Source organism: Eptatretus burgeri, chromosome 12 (genome assembly GCF_056783735.1).
Source record: "Eptatretus burgeri isolate ZD-2024b chromosome 12, Ebu_testis_v1, whole genome shotgun sequence".
In the NCBI taxonomy this organism is placed as follows: Eukaryota; Metazoa; Chordata; class Myxini; order Myxiniformes; family Myxinidae; genus Eptatretus; species Eptatretus burgeri.
Window position 1 is genome coordinate 81168250 of NC_140972.1, and position 21913 is coordinate 81190162.

The 21913-nt window shown below is 49.3% G+C and overlaps 1 protein-coding gene across 1 annotated transcript in view; it reads left to right on the forward strand.

The window, feature by feature from the left end:
* Positions 1–21913, forward strand: part of MCCC2 (methylcrotonyl-CoA carboxylase subunit 2) — a 250557-nt gene that overhangs the window by 228510 nt on the left and 134 nt on the right. Inside the window, exon 17 of the mRNA XM_085848665.1 lies at positions 21447–21913. This exon is cut by the window's right edge and continues 134 nt beyond it. Within this exon, the coding sequence (XP_085704791.1) occupies positions 21447–21564 (118 nt within the window). The 3' untranslated portion in view covers positions 21565–21913. The remainder of the gene's footprint in view (positions 1–21446) is intronic.

A 21913-nucleotide genomic window follows, 5' to 3' on the forward strand; every position in this document is an offset into this window, starting at 1 on the left:
CCATAAATTTGCATATATCGATCGCCCTGGGGGCGGGGCCAATTCGCCCCTCGCTCACCGATTGGACGGCAAAAAGTGGGCGTGTGTCGTTTTTGATCCGTTTTTGAAGCACAAAATCCGTGATTTTGTACACGCTGTTCGGCGCGCGCCCTGCACGAGTCCAACACCGGTACCCACAGGCGGCGCAAGAACGGTGGCGATGCGACGGTTGCGAGGTGTGACGTGAAGGTCGTGGCGGTTGTGGTGAAGCGGTGGTTGGTTGGTGGTTGATGTTGTGGTTGTGGTGGTAATCATGGCGGTTGGTCCAAAATAAAGATAGCAAAAGAAAAACGGCTATCCTGAAGAGTCGCAGCACGCATGAATGACATGTATTCCCACTAGACAACGGGTTTGGGCCTAACTACACATGTACTTACCGAGATACCTCACCTAAGGGACCTGAATGGTGGTTTGCGAATTTGGTAACCACAACACTACCCCCTCCCCTTTTTACAGACTCGTCCCGAGTCGTCAAATTTTCGTGTGCCATCATGTGTAGTTTTCCCCTAGTACATTTTACCTACGGATCCCTGAGTGCGACATTCATGGTATTCGTGTCCCCAAAATAAATAACCTGAGGGCTGCGTAACTATCTAAACAAACTCACTCACACGGACGACTTAAATAAAATTGCCGGCGCTAGACAGACATGCCAGGGGCGCACTCATATGTACAGTACATCTTAACCTTAACTTACAAATTTTACACTAAACCATGGCCCAGGATCATTGAACTCTGCAAAAAGAAAGCAGTTAGCAGGGAGCCAGGCTGCCCGCATGCAGTCTCTGGCTCAAACAATGCAGGTGACAGGGAACGTGGCTGGCTGCTCACACGCAGTCCAAGGCCTTCCCTTTTGAACTGAACGCAGTGAACCACAACGGTGCATGGGCTGCACAAACGCAGTCTCCGTGCCAGCTCAAGTGGCACACGCAATGAACACAACGAATGGATGGATGAATGGATGGACGCAAACACGGTGCACGGGCCGCCACTGCAGGCCCGTGTTGTAGCTGCCAACAGGGCAGTTCTCGCAGCTTGCAAACTGTTGCCTTGCGGATCCTGGCGCACATGGAAATGAACAGGGGGGGGCAAAGCAAAAATTGAACGGGGCTGGTGAACGTGGGCAGTGGGCATGGCATGGCAAAGGTGAGCAGGCAAACACAGCCCGCAGAAGAAGGCCGCTGCAGGCAAACACAGCCGGCAGATGAACTGGCCGGCACAGGCCTTGAAGAAAGGCAGCCAGCAGATGAAGTGGCCGGCACAGGCCTTGAAGCAAAACACGGCCAGCTGATGGCACAGGCCTTGAAGCAAAACAGCCAGCCGGCAGATGAAGTGGGCCGGCACAGGCCTTGCAGCACAGCAGCTGCAGACGAAGTGGGCCGGCCTTTGCCTTGCAGCAACGCAGCCAACAGATGAAGCTGGCCAGCCTTTGCCGTTCAGTGGAGGTTGGTGGAGGGAATGCGGTGGTACTGGCCACTTGGAAGGCGGGCTCGGACCTACCTACCTGTCTCCCTCCCAACCTATCGCCTTTGCCTGTCACTGTACATACCCACTCCCTTAATTTGTGAAAAACCAATTTAGCCGCAACTTATTTTTTTTGTTGTTTTTATTTTTACTTCCCCACTATAAATCGTCCCCTAACCCCCTTTATCGTCCTTGTTCGGCTAACCTATCCTGTCACCTAGCCTACTCCCAACCCCTACGTTCCCTTCCCGGAGGGGAACAAGGGAGAGCTAACGTCCTGTGTCGAGGCCCAACGAAGCCTCAGAATGGCCTCCCCAGAGTTCGGTGATCTTAACCCAAAGTGGGTCCAGCGGCCCACAACGACAGCGAGGGGATGGATGGTGCGGAGGGGTACATCTCCTAATCTACCCTAACCATTTAACTGTTAAACTACCCCGGGGCTTTCAACAAGCGCCTCTCGCTTAAACTATTGGTTCTAACAACCCAGATTCCCGTCGCCTGTGTTGGTGTCCTCACAATTTCGGGCCTCGCCCCCCAATTTTCTCTCCGTGCCCTCACACGGTCTCCTGGCTGGGACACGTGGCTCCCTTTGGCAGGCACGACCCTCTGCCGAATCTCCCGCTATGGCACCCCCGGGCACTACACTGCCTCCGAGCCTACCAGCTCCCTAACACCGGGAGTGCCCCCATGGCACCTCCCCTGAAACGCACACGTGGCAGGCCGGCCTCCCGGGCCCCTTTCCGAGGGTCACCCGTGCCCACAACACTGCCCACGCGGCTAATGGCGCCACGGGCCCCCGCACCAAGCAGGCGCACCCGTGCCCACTACTCTATCCCGGCCCCCCATGGGCCCATGGCCTACCGCGGCCGACTAGCCTGGTGCCCGGGGTACCCACTCAGCGATACTCACCTTTCGCAGCCACGCTCCCAAGCCCGTCAACAGGGCTCCTGCACCCCTCCAAATGGGTCTCGAGCCTACTTTCCCACCAACAACAAAACGACCTCCATTTTTCAATTTGACTAACCCAGCTAACTCACTCTACACTGACCCCGGGGTCCCTTGGGCGGGAGTCACTCCTCCCCCCAATCACTCATCGCACCATGCATTCCCCATTTGCTCCATACACACAGACCCGCTGGCCTCACTCACTCACCAAGCACATGCCTCACAACTCACCAACTCTTCAACACACACACCGCTGAACTCTGCCATCCTTCTAACTACATCCCCGAACTAACTCGTGCTCCCACGTCATCCCTTAAACTAGTAGCACGTTCCTTTTAACACTACGTAGCTAAGCTACGTCCCCACTACACATCCACAAGTCTGTCACTGTCTCCAAATAAATCATTTTATTTCCCAACCTAAATCTCGCTACAATCCCTCAAACTAATCCATTCCACGGACTCCATGAGGACTTACCCCTGCCCCATGAAGTCGGTCAAACTAAGCTAACCCTTGCCCCTAACTAGTTTCCATCCTGTGCCCAGGTAAGGGGGTCTTTCACCCCTTGCCCAGGAATCCTGTGCACCCGAAAGTGAGGCTTGCTTTTTCTTTTTTCTTTTCCATGCGCAGCACCTGCGCGGCAACTCAGAGCTCGCGCACTTTGCACCTGGCCGTGACGTCAGGCAGCTGCACGTGTTCCTCGTCCCTCCTTGGACGGTACCATCCGGCAGAGATACCCCTCCTGCCGGATTCCAACCACACGTGCAGCCATGACGTCACCGTGCGCATAAAAAAAAACACAAGCCCCACGTCTCGAGGGGTTCCCCACGCGAACATATGTGCTTTGCCCGTTGGAGCTTATCACACACGATCGCGTGGAGAACCCGTCCGGTCCAAATCCGTTTACCTGCCGAAACTTTGTCCGTCCGCGGGATCGGCAAATCCACCGCGTGCGTTTCCGGACCGGGACTTCACTCTCGCAAGCGAGCACGTGGCGGTCTCGTGCGTTGCACAGCACGAACCTCGTGCTCACTGCTGGGTGAACCCGGCACGGTCCCCGAAATAGCTACAGCCGCTACTCGGCTTTCTTTCCTTACATGTCGCCGTCGTCGCCATTCGACACACGCACACCTGCGTGTTACGACGCACACAGTCCACTCCATCACATTCACACCGGGAGACGCGGCTGCGTGCTCCCGCATGCCAACCGACATCTCCCTCACATACCGCTCTCTCACACACACTGTCTCCCTTGCACTCGGCCGTTCACTCACGCGTGCCTCACTACTCACACAAACCATACTACTTACACACGCGGGGGCACTCAACCGCGGTGTCTCACTCACACTCCGTGCCTCACTCACACACGGCGTGCTGGGAAGCACGTACTCCGGCACCATCGCCACCACACCACTCACACACGGGGTCGCTTCCACACACGGGGACGCACTCACACCTTGCACCACACACACAGGGACAACCACACTGGGGATTCGTGTCCCCACAAGGGTCTCCGGGGCCTCTATACCCCCCAAGCTTTCCGTGCACCCGTTCGCAGCACTCGCCCCCTCAACCTCGCAAAGCACGACCGAACTCACCTGGTCGTGACTCGCCTCAAGGGGGCATACTCCCTCCCCTCGTTCCTGGAGGAGGCCATCCAGGTGCTCGCACTGGGTCTCTACCCAGTCCGCCAGCTCACCCCCATTATCCTCCACTACCTCCGTGTGTGTGTGTGCGTCACTTACCCCGTCCAATTCACCCTCTATCTCCCGTGTCTCAACTATTATTATTTCCTTTGTCGTCACCTCGTGTCTCGTCTCACACGTTTTGGTCTCCCCATTTAATTTTTCCCTTTTGGTCACCGTCGATTCCTCTTTCACGACCCTTGCCCAACACGCCCCCCGAATTATTTTTTTACCCGCCTCCACCGCGGGCCTGTCAGCCGTTGCACCCCCTTCCAGCTCGTTTGCTTCCACACGTGGAGTCGCCATTCCCAGCTCCCTGGTCACGGCCTTCATGCCCGCCTGCAGGCATCGGCCCATGTTCTGCGTCTCACCCCGTAGCTCTTTCATTTCCTCCTTCATGTTTGTTTCCATTTTTTGTGTATACGCATCCATCTTTTGTGTATACGCATCCATCTTTTCGTTCATGCCTTTCATTTCGTTTTTCATATTCGCATCCATTTTTTCGATCATTTGTTTGTTCATGCCTTTCATTTCGTTTTTCATTTCATTTGTCATTGCCGCCAGCATGGCGCATAGCTGGGCCATGTCGGGTGCGCTTGAGTGAGCCGTTTCGGCAGGGGTTGGGGAAGGGTCTTGGTGGAGAGGGGGGGGGGGAGGTGTCATACACCGCGGCCGCTGCCGCACCCACCTCGGGCCCTGGGTTCAGTTGGGCGAGTCCGTGTTCCTGCACAATCAACATTTCCTGCTCGGGGATTCCATCCTGGACCATGGATTCTACACTACTACACATATACATTTCTAATACCCCCGGCTCCCGCTCGCCTTGAGACGCCATCTTGCTTCTCTTAAAGGGTTAATTTCGCTCGCTCGTAATTTGGAGGGAATCGGGGGTCGCTTCTCTCACCCCTGGACCGATTCCCGTGAATTTAGCAGGAGACAGGAGAGCCCGTTTTCCTGTTCTCCGATACCAGTGCCGTGAGGAGGGCGATGGATTTGTATCGCACGACCTGACACCAGTGTTACGGATTCGCGCCCGCCGGCGTGCTGACGGCCACGTAACTCGAATCGCGGCACGTCGCCCACCGGACGGACAATCCAGTCGTGACCCTCTCGGACTAACGCCGGGAACCAGTCACGGGTGGACCTTTCGGTCTCACCGCGATCGAGCCAATCAGCCCCCGCGTGGGATAGGGTTGCTCGCCAAATTCGACCTACCTAAGTACCCACACGGAGGGTAGACCGGGCGATCGCACCTCGCCGCAGGTCGACTTCAGACACGGGCCACTTAAGCGACCCGTTCCGTACTATCAGAATAACCGAGCGGTGTTATCGTCGACCTCGACGGTTCGATTAATTATCGGGCGTATTCAGCCCACTACCAACCCTTTACGTGAAGCAAGATGAGGATTCAATGGGAGAAATGACGAAGCGAAGCGGGAAACAGTTCAACACAAAGCACATTTATTCGCGACGAACGGAAAGCACACATATACAATTCCACCAAATGCACACAGAAAAGAAAAACACAATTCAATTTACACAAAAAGCAAATATAAAAGCGAAAACACAATGCAGAGCTAATACCGACTACCGAGCACACGGCAACACTTATACAATTCTACTTCACAGACGGCGCCGACAACACATACCCAAAACCAAGGAAAAGAAATACCCTCAAGGATGAGGCGGGCCTGAGGCCGAGACCGGGTCGGCCTACCCGTCTGGTGATGAGACGAGGAGCGGCGATGGCGCCTCAACTCCGCGGGCCCCGCGGACAGTGTCTGGTAGGGGGTGGGAAAGGGGCCCCCTTGGTCGCACTATCTCAGCGCGGGGGGAAACAGGAGGGGGTTGCTGATGCTCGGGGTATAGAGGATTTTTATTATCCCGCGACGAGCGTCTCCACCTCGGCCAGGTCGCGCTGTCGGCCTCCCTGGGGTGCAGCTCCCGACGCGAGCACCCCCTCGTCTGGTGTCGCAGCCTTTCCACAGCTCCGTCCCCTCCGTTCCGACTCCAACGCACACGACGACCAGCTCCTTCTTGCCAACTCCACCGCCCGTGAAGTCTTGACTCTCTGTTTCCGACTCTCCTACTCTCCTACTCTCCGACTCTCCTCTCTCTTACTCTCCTCGTCTACTGACTAACACGGTCCTTTTATCCGCCCTGTAGCTTCGCCTTTGACCCCCTCCCTTTGACCTTTCACCTCGCTCCCCATTGGCCCGAGAAAAAGTGGGCGTGAAGGCTTTTTGATCCATAAATTTGCATATATCGATCGCCCTGGGGGCGGGGCCAATTCGCCCCTCCCTCACCGATTGGACGGCAAAAAGTTGGCGTGTGTCGTTTTTGATCCGTTTTTGAAGCACAAAATCCGTGATTTTGTACACGCTGTTCGGCGCGCGCCCTGCACGAGTCCAACACCGGTACCCACAGGCGGCGCAAGAACGGTGGCGATGCGACGGTTGCGAGGTGTGATGTGAAGGTCGTGGCGGTTGTGGTGAAGCGGTGGTTGGTTGGTGGTTGATGTTGTGGTTGTGGTGGTAATCATGGCGGTTGGTCCAAAATAAAGATAGCAAAAGAAAAACGGCTATCCTGAAGAGTCGCAGCACGCATGAATGACATGTATTCCCACTAGACAACGGGTTTGGGCCTAACTACACATGTACTTACCGAAATACCTCACCTAAGGGACCTGAATGGTGGTTTGCGAATTTGGTAACCACAACACTACCCCCTCCCCTTTTTACAGACTCGTCCCGAGTCGTCAAATTTTCGTGTGCCATCATGTGTAGTTTTCCCCTCGTACATTTTACCTACGGATCCTTGAGTGCGACATTCATGGTATTCGTGTCCCCAAAATAAATAACCTGAGGGCTGCGTAACTACCTAAACAAACTCACTCACACGGACGACTTAAATAAAATTGCCGGCGCTAAGACATACATGCCGGGGGCGCACTCATATTTACAGTACATCTTACCTTAACTTACAAATTTTACACTAAACCATGGCCCAGGATCATTGAACTCTGCAAAAAGAAAGCAGTTAGCAGGGAGCCAGGCTGCCCGCATGCAGTCTCTGGCTCAAACAATGCAGGTGACAGGGAACGTGGCTGGCTGCTCACACGCAGTCCAAGGCCTTCCCTTTTGAACTGAACGCAGTGAACCACAACGGTGCATGGGCTGCACAACGTAGTCTCCGTGCCAGCTCAAGTGGCACACGCAATGAGCACAACGAATGGATGCATGAACACAAACACGGTGCACGGGCCGCCACTGCAGGCCCGTGTTGTAGCTGCCAACAGGGCAGTTCTCGCAGCTTGCAAACTGTTGCCTTGCGGATCCTGGCGCACATGGAAATGAACAGGGGGGGGGGGGCAAAGCAAAAATTGAATGGGGGCTGGTGAACAGGGGCAGTGGGCATGGCATGGCAAAGGCAGCAGGCAAAAACAGCCTGCAGAAGAAGGCCGTTGCAGGCAAACACAGCCGGCAGATGAACTGGCCGGCACAGGCTTTGAAGCACAGCAGCTGCAGATGATCCGGCCGGCACAGGCCTTGCAGCAAAACAACAGCTGCCGATGAAGTGGGCCGGCCTTTGCCTTGCAGCGACGCAGCCAGCAGATGAAGCTGGCCAGCCTTTGCCGTTCGGTGGAGGTTGGTGGAGGGAGTGCGGTGGTGCTGGCCACTTGGAAGGCGGGCTCGGACCTACCTACCTGTCTCCCTCCCAACCTATCGCCTTTGCCTGTCACTGTACATACCCACTCCCTTAATTTGTCAAACCCCAATTTAGCCCCAACTTATTTATTTATTTATTTATTTATTTTTACTTCCCCACTATAAATCGTCCCCTAACCCCCTTTATCGTCCTTGTTCGGCTAACCTATCCTGTCACCTAGCCTACTCCCAACCCCTACGTTCCCTTCCCGGAGGGGAATAAGGGAGAGCTAACGTCCTGTGTCGAGGCCCAACGAAGCCTCAGAATGGCCTCCCCAGAGTTCGGCGATCTAACCCAAAGTGGGTCCAGCGGCCCACAACGAGAGCGAGGGGATGGATGGTGCGGAGGGGTACATCTCCTAATCTACCCTAACCATTTAACTGTTAAACTACCCCGGGGCTTTCAACAAGCGCCTCTCGCTTAAACTATTGGTTCTATAAACCCAGATTCCCGTCGCCTGTGTTGGTGTCCTCACAATTTCGGGCCTCGCCCCCCAATTTTCTCTCCGTGCCCTCACACGGTCTCCTGGCTGGGACACGTGGCTCCCTTTGGCAGGCACGACCCTCTGCCGAATCTCCCGCTATGGCACCCCCGGGCACTACACTGCCTCCGAGCCTACCAGCTCCCTAACACCGGGGAGTGCCCCCCATGGCACCTCCCCTGAAACGCACACGTGGCAGGCCGGCCTCCTGGGCCCCTTTCCGAGGGTCACCCGTGCCCACAACACTGCCCACGCGGCTAATGGCGCCCCGGGCCCCCGCACCAAGCAGGCGCACCCGTGCCCACTACTCTATCCCGGCCCCCCATGGGCCCATGGCCTACCGCGGCCGACTAGCCTGGTGCCCGGGGTACCCACTCAGCGATACTCACCTTTCGCAGCCACGCTCCCAAGCCCGTCAACAGGGCTCCTGCACCCCTCCAAACGGGTTTCGAGCCTACACACCCACCAACAACAAAACGACCTCCATTTTTCAATTTGACTAACCCCCTAACTCACTTTATACTGACCCCGGGGTCCCTTGGGCGGGAGTCACTCCTCCCCCCAATCACTCATCGCACCATGCATTCCCCATTCGCTCCACACACACAGACCCGCTGGCCTCACTCACTCACCAAGCACATGCTTCCACTTCACTCACCAACTCTTCAACACACACACACTGAACTCTGCCATCCTTCTAACTACATCCCCTAACTAACTCGTGCTCCCACGTCGTCCCTTAAACTACAGCACGTTCCTTTTAACCTACGTAGCTAAGCTACGTCCCCTCTACACATTCACAAGTCTGTCACTGTCTCCTAACTCAAAAATTCATTTTATTTCCCAACCTAAATCTCGCTATAATCCCTCTACCTAATCCATTCCACGGACTCCATGAGGACTTACCCCTGCCCCATGAAGTCGGTCTAACTGAGCTAACCCTTCCCCCTAACTAGTTTTCATCCTGTGCCCCGGAAAGGGGGTCTTCCCTCCTTGCCCAGGAATCCTGTGCACCCGAAAGTGAGGCTTGTTTTTTTTTTTTTTTTCATGCGCATCACCAGCGCGGCAACTCGCGCACTTTGCACCTGCCCGTGACGTCATGCAGCTGCACGTGTTCCTCGTCCCTCTTTGGACGGTTCCATCCGGCAGAGATACCCCTCCTGCCGGATTCCAACCCCACGTGCAGCCATGACGTCACCGTGCGCATAAAAAAAACACAAGCCCCACGTCTCGAGGGGTTCCCCACGCGAACACATGTGCTTTGCCCGTTGGAGCTTAACACACACGATCGCGTGGAGAACCCGTCCGGTCCAAATCCATTTACCTGCCTAAACTTTGTCCGTCCGCGGGATCGGCAAATCCACCGCGTGCGTTTCCGGACCGGGACTTCACTCTCGCAAGCGAGCACGTGGCGGTCTCGTGCGTTGCACAGCACGAACCGCGTGCTCACTGCTGGGTGAACCCGGCACGGTCCCCGAAATAGCGACAGCCGCTACTCGGCTTTCTTTCTTTACATGTCGCCGTCGTCGCCTCCATTCCACCCACGCACACCTGCGTGTTACGACGCACACAGTCCACTCCATCACATTCACACCGGGAGACGCGGCTGCGTGCTCCCGCATGCCAACCGACATCTCCCTCACATACCGCTCTCTCACACACAGCGACCTTGCACACAGCCGTTCACTCACGCATGCGGGGGAACTCACCCGCGGTGCCTCATCCACACACCGTGCCCCACTCATACACGCGGGGGCACTCAACCGCGGTGCCTCATCCACACACGCGGGGGAACTCAACCGCGGTGTCTCATCCATACTCCGTGCCTCACTCACACACGCGGGGGAACTCACCCGCGGTGCCTCACTCACTTGCGGTGCCCCTTTTACACACGGCGTGCTGGGAAGCACGTACTCCGGCACCATCGCCACCACACCACTCACACACGGGGTCGCTTCCACACACGGGGACGTACTCACACCCTGCACCACACACACAGGGACAACCACACTGGGGATTCGTGTCCCCACAAGGGTCTCCGGGGCCTCTATACCCCCCAAGCTTTCCGTGCACCCGTTCGCAGCACTCGCCCCCTCAACCTCGCAAAGCACGACCGAACTCACCTGGTCGTGACTCGCCTCAAGGGGGCATACTCCCTCCCCTCGTTCCTGGAGGAGGTCACCCAGGTGCTCGCACTGGGTCCCTACACGCTCCGCGAGCTCAACCCCATTGTCCTCCACTACCTCCGTGTGTGTGTGCACGTCACTTACCCCGTCCTCACCGTGCAGTCTCTCCTCTATCGTTCCCTTCCCGGCTACCGTCACTGCCAACTCTTCACCCTTTACCTCCCTTGTCTCAACTATTATTATTTCCTTTGTCGTCACCTCGTGTCTCGTCTCACACGTTTTGGTCTCCCCATTTAATTTTTCCCTCTTGGTCACCGTCGATTCCTCTGTCACGACCCTCGCCCAACACGCCCCCCGAATTATTTTTTCGCCCGCCTCCACCGCGGGCCTGTCAGCCGTTGCACCCCCTCCCAGCTCGTTCGTTCCTACACGTGGAGTCGCCATTTTTATCTCCCTGGTCACGGCCTTCATGCCCGCCTGCAGGCATCGGCCCATGTTCTGCGTCTCACCCCGCAGCTTTTTCATTTCTTCCCTCATTTGCTGTGTATTCGCATCCATCGTCGTTTTCACTTCATTTGTATTTGTATCCATCTTTTCGATCATTTCCGCATTCATTTTGCCAGCATGGTGAATAGCTGGGCCATGTCGGGTGCGCTTGGGTGAGCCGTTTCGGCAGGGGTTGGGGAAGGGTTTTGGTGGAGAGGGGGAGGGGAGGTGTCATACACCGCGGCCGCTGCCGCACCCATTTCGGGCTCTGGGTTCAGTTGGGCGAGTTCGTTTTCCTGTGCAACCAACATTTCCTGCACGGGGATTTCATCCTGAGCCATGGCTTCTACACATTCTACATCCATTTCTAATACCCCCGGCTCCCTCTCGCCTTGAGACGCCATCTTGCTTCTCTTAAAGGGTTAATTTAGCTCGCTCGTAATTTGGAGGGAATCGGGGGTCGCTCCTCTCACCCCTGGACCGATTCCCGTGAATTTAGCCGGAGACAGGAGAGCCCGTTTTCCCGTTCTCCGTTACCAGTGCCGTGAGGAGGGCGATGGGTTTGTATCCCACTCATGACACCAGTGTTGTGGATTCGCGCCCGCCGGCGTGCGGACGGCCACGTAACACGAATCGCGGCACGTCGCCCACCGGACGGACAATCCAGTCGTGACCCTCTCGGACTAACGCCGGGAACCAGTCACGGGTGGACCTTTTCAGTCTCACCGCGATCGTGCCAATCGGCCCCCGCGTGGGATAGGGTTGCTCGCCAAATTCGACCTACCTAAGTACCCACACGGAGGGTAGACCGGGCGATCGCACCTCGCCGCAGGTCGACTTCGGACACGGGCCACTTAAGCGACCCGTTCCGTACTATCGGGATAACCGAGCGGTGTTATTCGTCGCCTCGACGGTTCGATTAATTATCGGGCGTCTTAGCCCATGACCAACCCTTTACGTGAAGCAAGATGGGGATTCAATGAAAGAAATGACGAAGCGAAGCGGGAAAACAGTTCAACAATAAGCACATTTATTTCGCGACGAACGGAAAGCACACATATACAATTCCACCAAAAGCACATGTAAAAGAAGAAGACAATGCAATATTACACAAAAAGCAAATGCAACAATGCAGATCTATCCGACTACCGGGCACACGGCAACACTTATACAATTTTACTTCACAGACGGCGCCGACAACACACATTCCCAAAGCAAAAGAAAAGAGAACCACCCTCCAGGATGAGGGGGTAGGCGGGCCTGGGGCCGAGACCGTGTCGGGCCTACCCGTCTGATGATGAGACGCGAAGTGGCGGTGGTGCCTCAACTCCGCGGGCCTCGCGGACAGTGTCTGGTAGGGGGTGGGAAGGGGGCCCCCTTTGTCGCACTATCTCAGCGCGGGGGGAAACAGGAGGGGGTTGCTGATGCTCGGGGAAAGGAGGATATAACCCTGTCTCGGGTCCCGCGGCGAGCGTCTCCTCCTCCACCTCGGTCGCGTTGCTGGCCTCTCCCTGTGCCGCTCCCGGCACCGACGCGAGCACCCCCTCGTCCGCCTTCGCCGCCGTCACTTCTCCACAGCTCCGTCCTCTTCACTCCGACTAGTACCACTTCTTTCCAGCTCCACCGACGACTCTCTTGAATTCCGCACACTCAACCCTTACTCAACTTCCAACTGAACTCTTACTCAACTTCCAACTGAACTCATTCCAACTTCCAACTGAACTTGTCTGACGAACGCAGTCGTTTTTATAAGCCCCGTGGCTTCGCTCTTTCACCCTTGACCCTCTGCCTCCGACCCTTCACCTCTCTTGCTGGCTCCCCATTGGCCCGAGGAAAAGTGGGCGTGAATGGTTTTTGATCCATGAATTTGCATATAGCGACCGCCCTCCAACGCCCTGGAGGCGGGGCCAAATCGCCCCTCGCTCACCGATTGGACGGAACAAAAGTGGGCGTGAGTCGTTTTTGATCCGTTTTTCTGCGGAAAGTCTGTGATGTTTTTGAACACGCTGCTCGGTGCGCGCCCCGCACGAGTCCAGCATCGGTGCCCACGAGTGGCGCGAGATGACGGTGATGCGATGGTGGCGAGTTGTGACGGTAAAGGTCGTGGCGGTTGTGGTGAAGCGGCGTTGTGGTTCGTAGTTGTTGTTGTGATGGCCGCGTTGTGGTTGGTGGTTGTTGTGTGATGGCTGTTGAGACGTGGTTGGTGGTGGTAATAATGGCGGCTGGTCCAAAATAAAGATAGTAAAAGAAAAACGGCTATCCTGAAGGGTCGCAGCCCGCATGAATGACATTTATTCCCTCTAGACAACGGGTTGGGGCCTAACTACACATATACTTAGAGATATCTCACCTAAGGGACCTGCATGGTGGTTTGCGAATTTGGTCAACCACAACACTATATATATATATATATATATATATATATATATATATATATATATATATATATATATATATATATATATATATATATATATATATATATATATATATATATATATATATATATATATATATATATATATATATATATATATATGTGTGTGTATACGAAAAAACACGGTCGGTGAGGCGGTGAAGCCGTCCTTTAGTCTGTGAAGATTATTTGGCTTTTAATCACATCCTGTTTGAACATTAATTCACCAAGACCCTAGATACCTCAAAGGACCCCAAAGACCCTGAAGACCCAAAAGTCCCTGAAGACCCAAAAGGCCCTGAAGACCCGAAAGTCCCAAAAGACCCCGAGGACCCTTTAGACCCCTTAGACATGAACACCATTTAGACCCCTTCCACCCTTCAGACAGATTAGACAGCGTTGACCTTTGACCATTTAGACCACTTGGACCTTCTTATATTGCAAATGAAATTTCAAATAAATATAATATTACAAATAAATTTGTGGAAAAGAAATTTAATACCAACAGACGGGACGGACGCCTGTTTACCGTCCATCCGAGTGATGGCACATCACCCTGCCTGTGAACCACCGGGATGAGTTTAAAGCTGGGTCGAGATTCAAATGCAGGCAAGGCAGCCTAAAAGTGAGTGCGTACCTCCAGGCCATATTGTCAGCCCTCTCATTGCTGTGGAAACTATTAACAGAAGATTTACTTTGCTTTGTACCCTCATTTGTCATTTCTGGGAATTTAGAAACCTGAGTAATGCTTTTAAGATGCAGGAAAACTGAAGCATGTTGTCAAATTCGATCTCAATAATTTAACTTAAAAATTGTTTGTTTTGAAATTCATCTCAGTAGTTATTAGTTATTAGTGAATTATCGTGCTGCAGTCAGAGTTGAATATTTTGCAGTCAGTTCATAATCATGATTTTTTTTATATGAATCAAATATTTCTTGACCTACTTTGACATCCTGTTGGTCCAGACTCCAGATGTTCACTTAATCTTCATAACATAAATTGAAAATTTGGACAATGTTATTGAAGTAAAAGCTTTTTTAAATGCACCAGATTTAAGGAAATGCAGTAAAATTTCTTTAAATTTTTCTGGCTTTAACATTCCCCCAGATCCCCTAATTGGGGTTTGCATGGCAACGCTTTGTGCTGCATGAAGTTTCCCTTTTTATTTTTTTATTTTTTATTTTTTAGTTCTGTGCTCACATCCCTGTAATTACGTAATATTGAAATGTACCGTTTAGACCTCTTTATACCCTTCAGACTCCTTCGACCATTTTTTTTTTTACTCTTTTTAGACCCTTCAAATATTTTACACCCCTTTGACCCTTCAGACTCCTTTCCAGTTTCTATGCTTTAGATCTTTAGACCTTCACACCTTTTTGACCTTTTAATACCCTTTAGATTCCCTTGACCTTTATACCCTTTTTAGATGTATTAAGACCCTTTCGACCACTTTGGGTAATTCAAACTCTTTACACCTTAAATTACACCCTTTTAGACCCCTGAGACCTTTTAAGACTCATTAGATACTTTTGACATTAGATGCCTTTACACCTTTTCAGACCTTTACACCTTTTCAGACGTTTGCCCTTTAGACTATTTCGACTTTTCATTCGAATAAATGACCTTTCATTTAGTAAATCCTTCCATTTATTTGCCACACAAAACAAGTCCTGACCAGGGTCTGCAATCTCTGATTGTTCTTTCTCGTTGTAACAATTGGCACTTTTGGTGGAAAGGCTCCGTTTTTAATGAACTAATTTCACTCGATATAACAAACAATGAAATGTGCAAGTTATTTATTAAAACAAAAGTTGAAATTGATCTGTTGAGCCATTGTAGAGACTTAAACAAAAACTCTCTTTTGTGGCTAGTTCATTCAGTACTGTGCGATAAACAGTCGAGCTATCGCCGGCACAAAGGCCAAGTTCCAAATTCCTGCCCTAACCAGCAGAGGGCATTACATCAGGAGCACAGCCACACCCTCAGCCAATGATGCTACCCCACAACTTGTGCTGCCTAATAATGAAGAAAATTCAGGACTGTTATGGCAAAATAGGAACTGCAGATCAAACTTTTTCACCTTCCTCTGCTTTTGTTGAGAGGAAAATAAAAAAAATTGTTTGTTGGAAAAAAATTAATGTAATCAAAGCATAGACCTTCAGTACAAAAATGTAGGATTGCACCAACATTCAATAACTTTTTCTTGGCTCGCATTGGAGAGATGTGAATGATTTTTTGGCATTTCCAAGTTGTCGACCACACAGACGAATGGAGACACCACTGAATATAGCATCGTGAGAGCTCCCTCTGGAAAAGTCTCAGGAATTGTAATACTGTATTCACATCACAGTGCCTGCCACTAAGCATTCTGGAAGTCTGAATACTGGCGAGATTTAATTAAATTCCATTTCTCACTTCTGTTGTGTTTTTATTTAATGAATAGGTTGAGTAATGCACATTAATAATTGCAAAAGAGATAAAAGGGTACCAGTAATGAACATACAATTACTCTTTAGCTTGCTATTAATGTACTACAATGAGCAGAATGCAAGTTGCACTAATGATCATCACTTGGGTGGCGAGTCATACTGCCTCGTGTATCTTGGTAAACGGAATGCCTCCCAGCTATGTGGATATGAATCACCCGTTTGTTATTATATATATATATATATATATATATATATATATATATATATATATATATATATATTTATTTTATTTCTGAAAAACCATTGGGAGCAATTCATTTATGGGAATTATTTTCCTTTTTTTTGTCCCGTGGGCACACTAGTGGTCTCAGTATTGTTTTTAGATGGTGTGTCAGCTTCTACGCTACACTCCTGATATCAATGTAGAATATAGAACTTTCAAAATGACGTAATCCAACCCAGCATGCTCAGTACACATCCACAGAACCCCCAAGAAATAGAGATATTCAGGGCATGTGACTTGCTACCGTGCATGCACTTAAATGTTTCATACTTAAATGGTTCACAAAGCTTCTAAAAGAAGCTGAATATACTTGGAAAAGTACCGAACCTGAGATGAAGCAGGGGTGTGCCTCTGCACAACTAAAGAGTTGGAGGGAGACACCGTATCTGATTTGGGTGCTTCTGAACATCAATGGTCAGTGCATATCTGAGGCTTGTGAATGCACAGGATAAGTTTAAAATCAACGTTTAAAATGAGTACCCTACTCAACCCACCTCAGGTGAGCAATGTGTTGCGGAACATTATTGGAAACTAGCATAACCCGCGCTCTGCGTGACATGTTAGGGTGAGTGTGTTTGAGAAAGGAACTGATGCAGAGTATCAGTAGTAATTTTACTTTAATGCAGTAAGTGGAATACGATTTCACTGTTTCAGAACCATTTTATTTACTTTTTTTGTACCATGCACCTCATATGGTCTTTGAGATAATGTAAGCCAAATATCACGTTACTCGAGCGCAGAACAAAGTCGAAGATAGCGTGACACGAAACCACAAACTCGGAAATAATATATAAGATGCCCTTTATAATTTTTGAAAGACATTTTATTTCTCACAACATCTTATCCTCCATATCAAAAGATAAAGGAAGATGATTTGTAATACCGGCTACTACTGAAGGTGGCGCTATTTCTGCCTTGCATGCAACCATACACATTACGTATCTGCTCCATTATACATACAGTCATACATAGATATGCAGTGCTGCCACTCGCTTGTGTTAACAGGAAATGGTAGGAACTTGACACCTCTCATTTATGGCTATTTCTTGTATATCCTATATTTTTGTGAGTCCGATTTGCATCCAGGAACAGAACATTATTATATTATGGTTAACCACACTGAAACTGCCACTCTTTTGATTAAATGCCAAAAATTATGTTTAAAAGACGATTTGACTTATATATTTTGCGCTAGTAATGGAAGGTTAAAAGTGCCCGGTTGGTAGAAGCGAGTCGCTGGAAACACACACACAGAGCGTGAACGTCCTCGTTAGCATTCATCTGTCATTTTGAAAGTCCCGTATCACACCAAAATGTATCCATTTTCCTTTTCTCACATGACTGTTTTCTTCTCATCAACATGACAGACGCACAAACAGACACGACAGAGTATCTAACACCGGGTCTTCCTACCCTTGGGAGATTTTCTCAGGCTGACACAAAGCCAATGTGGACATTGCAAGAAATATTTCCTCCTTTTGTGTTATGTGGATCTATTTAAATTTTGTGCCAAGAATGTCACTAAGAACCGTGTTATTTGTAGCCTGAGAAGAAAGCCTTAAAAGGGGTAATTGCAATTCTTGTGACAACTCATTTACTGGAAGTGTGAATGCTTATAACGAAAGGAATTGTTTTTCATGACACGGTCCCATTAATGGGATATTTAAATTTGGAGCAACCACATCCCCTCTCCCCGATCCCTTAGTTACACTCAATGCTCGTGATCGAATGTCCCTGCTTCCCCAGTTACATCGTCACATTGTTTCCATGCCAGCACTACCTTACCGCAGGTAATGAATGAAATTTACGAAAAGAAAGAAATATTTTGTGGATTTGTTTATGGTCAGTGGGCAATGCATACTCAGCAATCAAACTCCAGCAGCGTATGTTGTGGTCAAATGCTGCTTCACCCAATCATTCCCTTCCATTTATGAGATTTTCATAAAGAAACATGACACACAATATTCCGTCGAAATCCTGTGGGACATGGTAAAATTAATAAAACCAGATCCCACAAAGACGAGCTTGTTCATGACATGCACTGCAGGATTTGTTGAAGGTTATCTACAGACATCTGGTTTCAATGTTTTTTATTAATCTTGTATGGCCGTTGGAAAGAGTTTGGGGTTTTGTGCATGGCTTTGTGGAGAATGGACTGCAGATCGAGTTCACTTGACATTGTACAGGTAAAGGGGTGGGAATACTTTTGGGAAAAAAAAACATTTTTGGAAATTTCTGGAGAAGGGAACAATATAGGAAAGCAAAGGTAGAGTCCAGTAATTGGTGGGAGGCTGGAGGAGAGAGGGAAAATGGAAGACTCTGTGCAATCTGTTCATGCTTGCTTGTTTTCAACAATATCCCTGCAGGTTTGGCATTTTCGCTGATGCTGTATTTCAAGGAAAGCACCATATTCGGATGGGGTGCAAATTACAAAGACAGGTCATTTAAACAACACTGCAATAAGTAGGTTGTTTTGGAAGACTTACAAAAGACCATATGTTCATGCAGACTGCAGGAAAAACGTGAACTGGTACATAACTTCTACAAAGCTATTCTTGGCCAACGATATTGCGTGCCGACACATTGACACCTCCATCATAATGTTGTACGTGCCAATGTGTTAACAATTAATATTCTAATGGTTGTGGGATTCCAACCACACCGCCGAACCACCAGGCAGGTAAGGGACGAGCGGTCGCCGCGTCGGCCCATGACTCACATGCAGGTCAGTGGTTTGAGGACCATGCGCCGTTCCAAATGTACCCTTCCGAATTTGGCCGAGCAATGTCGAAGGACGTTTTGGTTTTCAACTAATGACGCTTTAGCGAGCCGATTCCCAATTGTTTCCATGTACTGGCTTAATTGTTCAATCAACTAAATAAGTCAACTCGATGAATGTATGTTAAAATAAATCCCTCGCACACACAGTATCAGCAACAACTTAATTATTGGTGACAAACTTAATTATCTATGCTTATCAGCCCCTCACTTATACGGGGAACACGGTACACAGCAGGAGGTTGATGAGACAGATTGGAGAGACTGGTGGAACCTATCCAAGAGGTAATGATCAACGGATCGCCACACCACAGCGGGATATTCTCCTCGGCATGATCTCCACGCAGCCACTGTGGGATCTCAATTACAGCGTGGGATCTCCACAATGTGGGATCTCCACACCACCGCTCTTTCTTATCTGGTCTCTCACGTCCCACGAATGACACGCACATATGCTGATTGGCTGGCAGGAGCCAGTGGTTTCTGTTCATGCGCCGGGCTTGCTGCCATTGTGTCGGTCCATATCTGATTGCACCATGATCTTCCATGCAGTTTTGCTTATGCTGTGAGAAGAACAGAAAAAATACACAGGGAACATTGCGGAATGGATGGAGGTGAAATGGGGTTTGTCACTAACACTGGGGAAAGGGAGACAAGAGCTTCTAAACACCACATTCAACACTGCCTCGCTTTTAATTAATTATGTCACACTTATGCTAACATGCACGATGAAATAACTACTAGTAATAGTCGTCCACAACCATCCTTGACCATGTTTTATTGAACATTGACCGAACCCCTAATGCAAATGAGATTAAAAAGGACTCGACTGAAAGTTCCGGTCAACACAAAGTTCAGGATAATATTTTAGTGCTCATTATCTTCTATGTTCTCAAGATATATTGTAACTTATATGTTGTCTATACCGCTGATGCTATGTATGATAGAGAATGGAGATGGTGCCAGCCTAATTTTCTTGAGCTTGAGCTGAGAAAAGCTTTCAAACAAATAGAACCCAAGCTCGTGTTTCTTCCTGGTAAATCGTTTCCCAGGACTTCCTTGAAAATCAAGGGAAATTGATTTGGGATTCCTGCCTTTTCCCGTGTTTTTTTTTCAGTTCAGACTTGGATAATTTTGCCTCAAACTATTTATCGTGGCAAGTGTAGATATGCTTGCCCTTGTACGGTGTGCTCTGTGCATCTCCCTTCCCAACATTAAGGAAAGACTCATGAACTTGTATTTTATGGCCTTCAAAACCATCCCACAACCGGGTTGATAAAATAAGAAATGTGTGCAAAGGTCAAAGTTCATACAAAGTATGTGGGTTCATGCACATGCACATGAATATGTTCATACAAAGTTCATACAAAGTTCATCAAAGTAACTTCATATAAAGTTACATGATGATTGGATGGAAAATGTGACCAAAATTAAAAAAAAAATCTGTTTTCTGGAAGCATGGGTTGCAGGGTGTTCCACTTACTAGAAATAAACAGCTTCGACCTTGCGACTATTCCCCATTTACGCCTTATGCCATTCCCGTAACAATATCTTTAACAACACATTGGGAAGATCAGCTGCTCGCTAGAATGCAGCCGGTGTCCCAATGCACCCCAGTTTCCCGTACAACCCAATAGTCTGACATTCAAGTCGCATGTCCTTGATCGTTTGCACAAAACAATGACCGGTAATTTGTCAGGTTTTTCTAAATGGTTTGATCTTTTGTCCAATTTATAAAACTTTAATATTGTCGTAATGAAGCTCACTGGATCTTCTCAACTGAATTGAACCCCCTAACTTGATGAAGCAGCAGGGCACAGATCAAATCTCCCATCACAACGCTTGCTGCACTACCTGCCAGCAACAAGTGTCACCTGTTGTCTCTGCCCTGCTGATCACCAGTCATATGGATCATGGCAAAACTTGGTGGATGAGTTGGGTGTGTGACAAGAACAAGCCGATTAGATTTTGGTTCAGGTCCTGACGCAAATCCGGCCTATTAGTGGGATCTAAAACGTAAACTGTTCAGCCTGGCAAAAGTATGCGCTCTACCGAGTTCCGTTATAGTTGATTCAATGCTATTGCAGAGCAAGAGACAATGTCAGATTTGTAAAAGTTCCAAAATGATATATGAGCCAAAAATAATAGCACATATGACACAACCAAATTGAAAAAAAAGTCAAATTTTTATAATCAAAAGTTTAACACTAAATTTGGATTTTAAATTAGACTTAACATTTGTCTCAATATTGCTGCATCTTCGGTGTTCATTTGACATTTTACTGTCAATACAGACGTCATCAGGATTGTTTTATTTTGGGGTTTTTTGGAAAATTTTGAAAGGATTTCCAAGAACAGTTTGTTTGGAAAATTTATCTTTAATTTTATGAATTGCTTTTCATCTTAAATGTCAATTCCCACACGTTAGCATTTTGAAAACAGATCATTTCGCATTAGCAAATTTATTAGCCTTCTATAAGAATTTTATAATGGCTGTGCATATTGCAGTTTGGGTGTGTGACAAGAACTTCTTAACTGCACAAGAAGCAATATTGATGTTTGACAATATTGTTCGTCTTTTCTCTTTTGCCCTTAAACCCAATAGGCTATGGGATGATGGCATCATTGACCCTGTGGACACTCGTTTAGTTGTTGGCCTCAGTCTGAGTGCCGCTCTCAATGCACATTCACAGCCCACTACATTTGGTGTCTTTCGTATGTAACAAACATGGGCCTCTTGGTGAACAGTACATCACCAACATTACAATCGAGGACATGTTTGTGATTTGGAGGGAGGAGTGTGCAGATGAGTGGACAAGTGTATCGTCGGTCACAGTCGATCAGTTCATCCACTCTTTTGTAAAGTGGTATCGACATTGATCTGGACCAGAAATGCAACCTGTGTTCGCTGATTGTCTGCGTTGTTTGCAGAACATGATGCGTTGGCAGATAGGCAGTACATCATGAACAGTTGTGCCATTTGACAGTTAAGATTTACGATTATGTTGAAAAGTGGAAACTAATTGGATTTTGTACACAATGTTCATGTTAATATCCTTTTTTTTTAAGTTG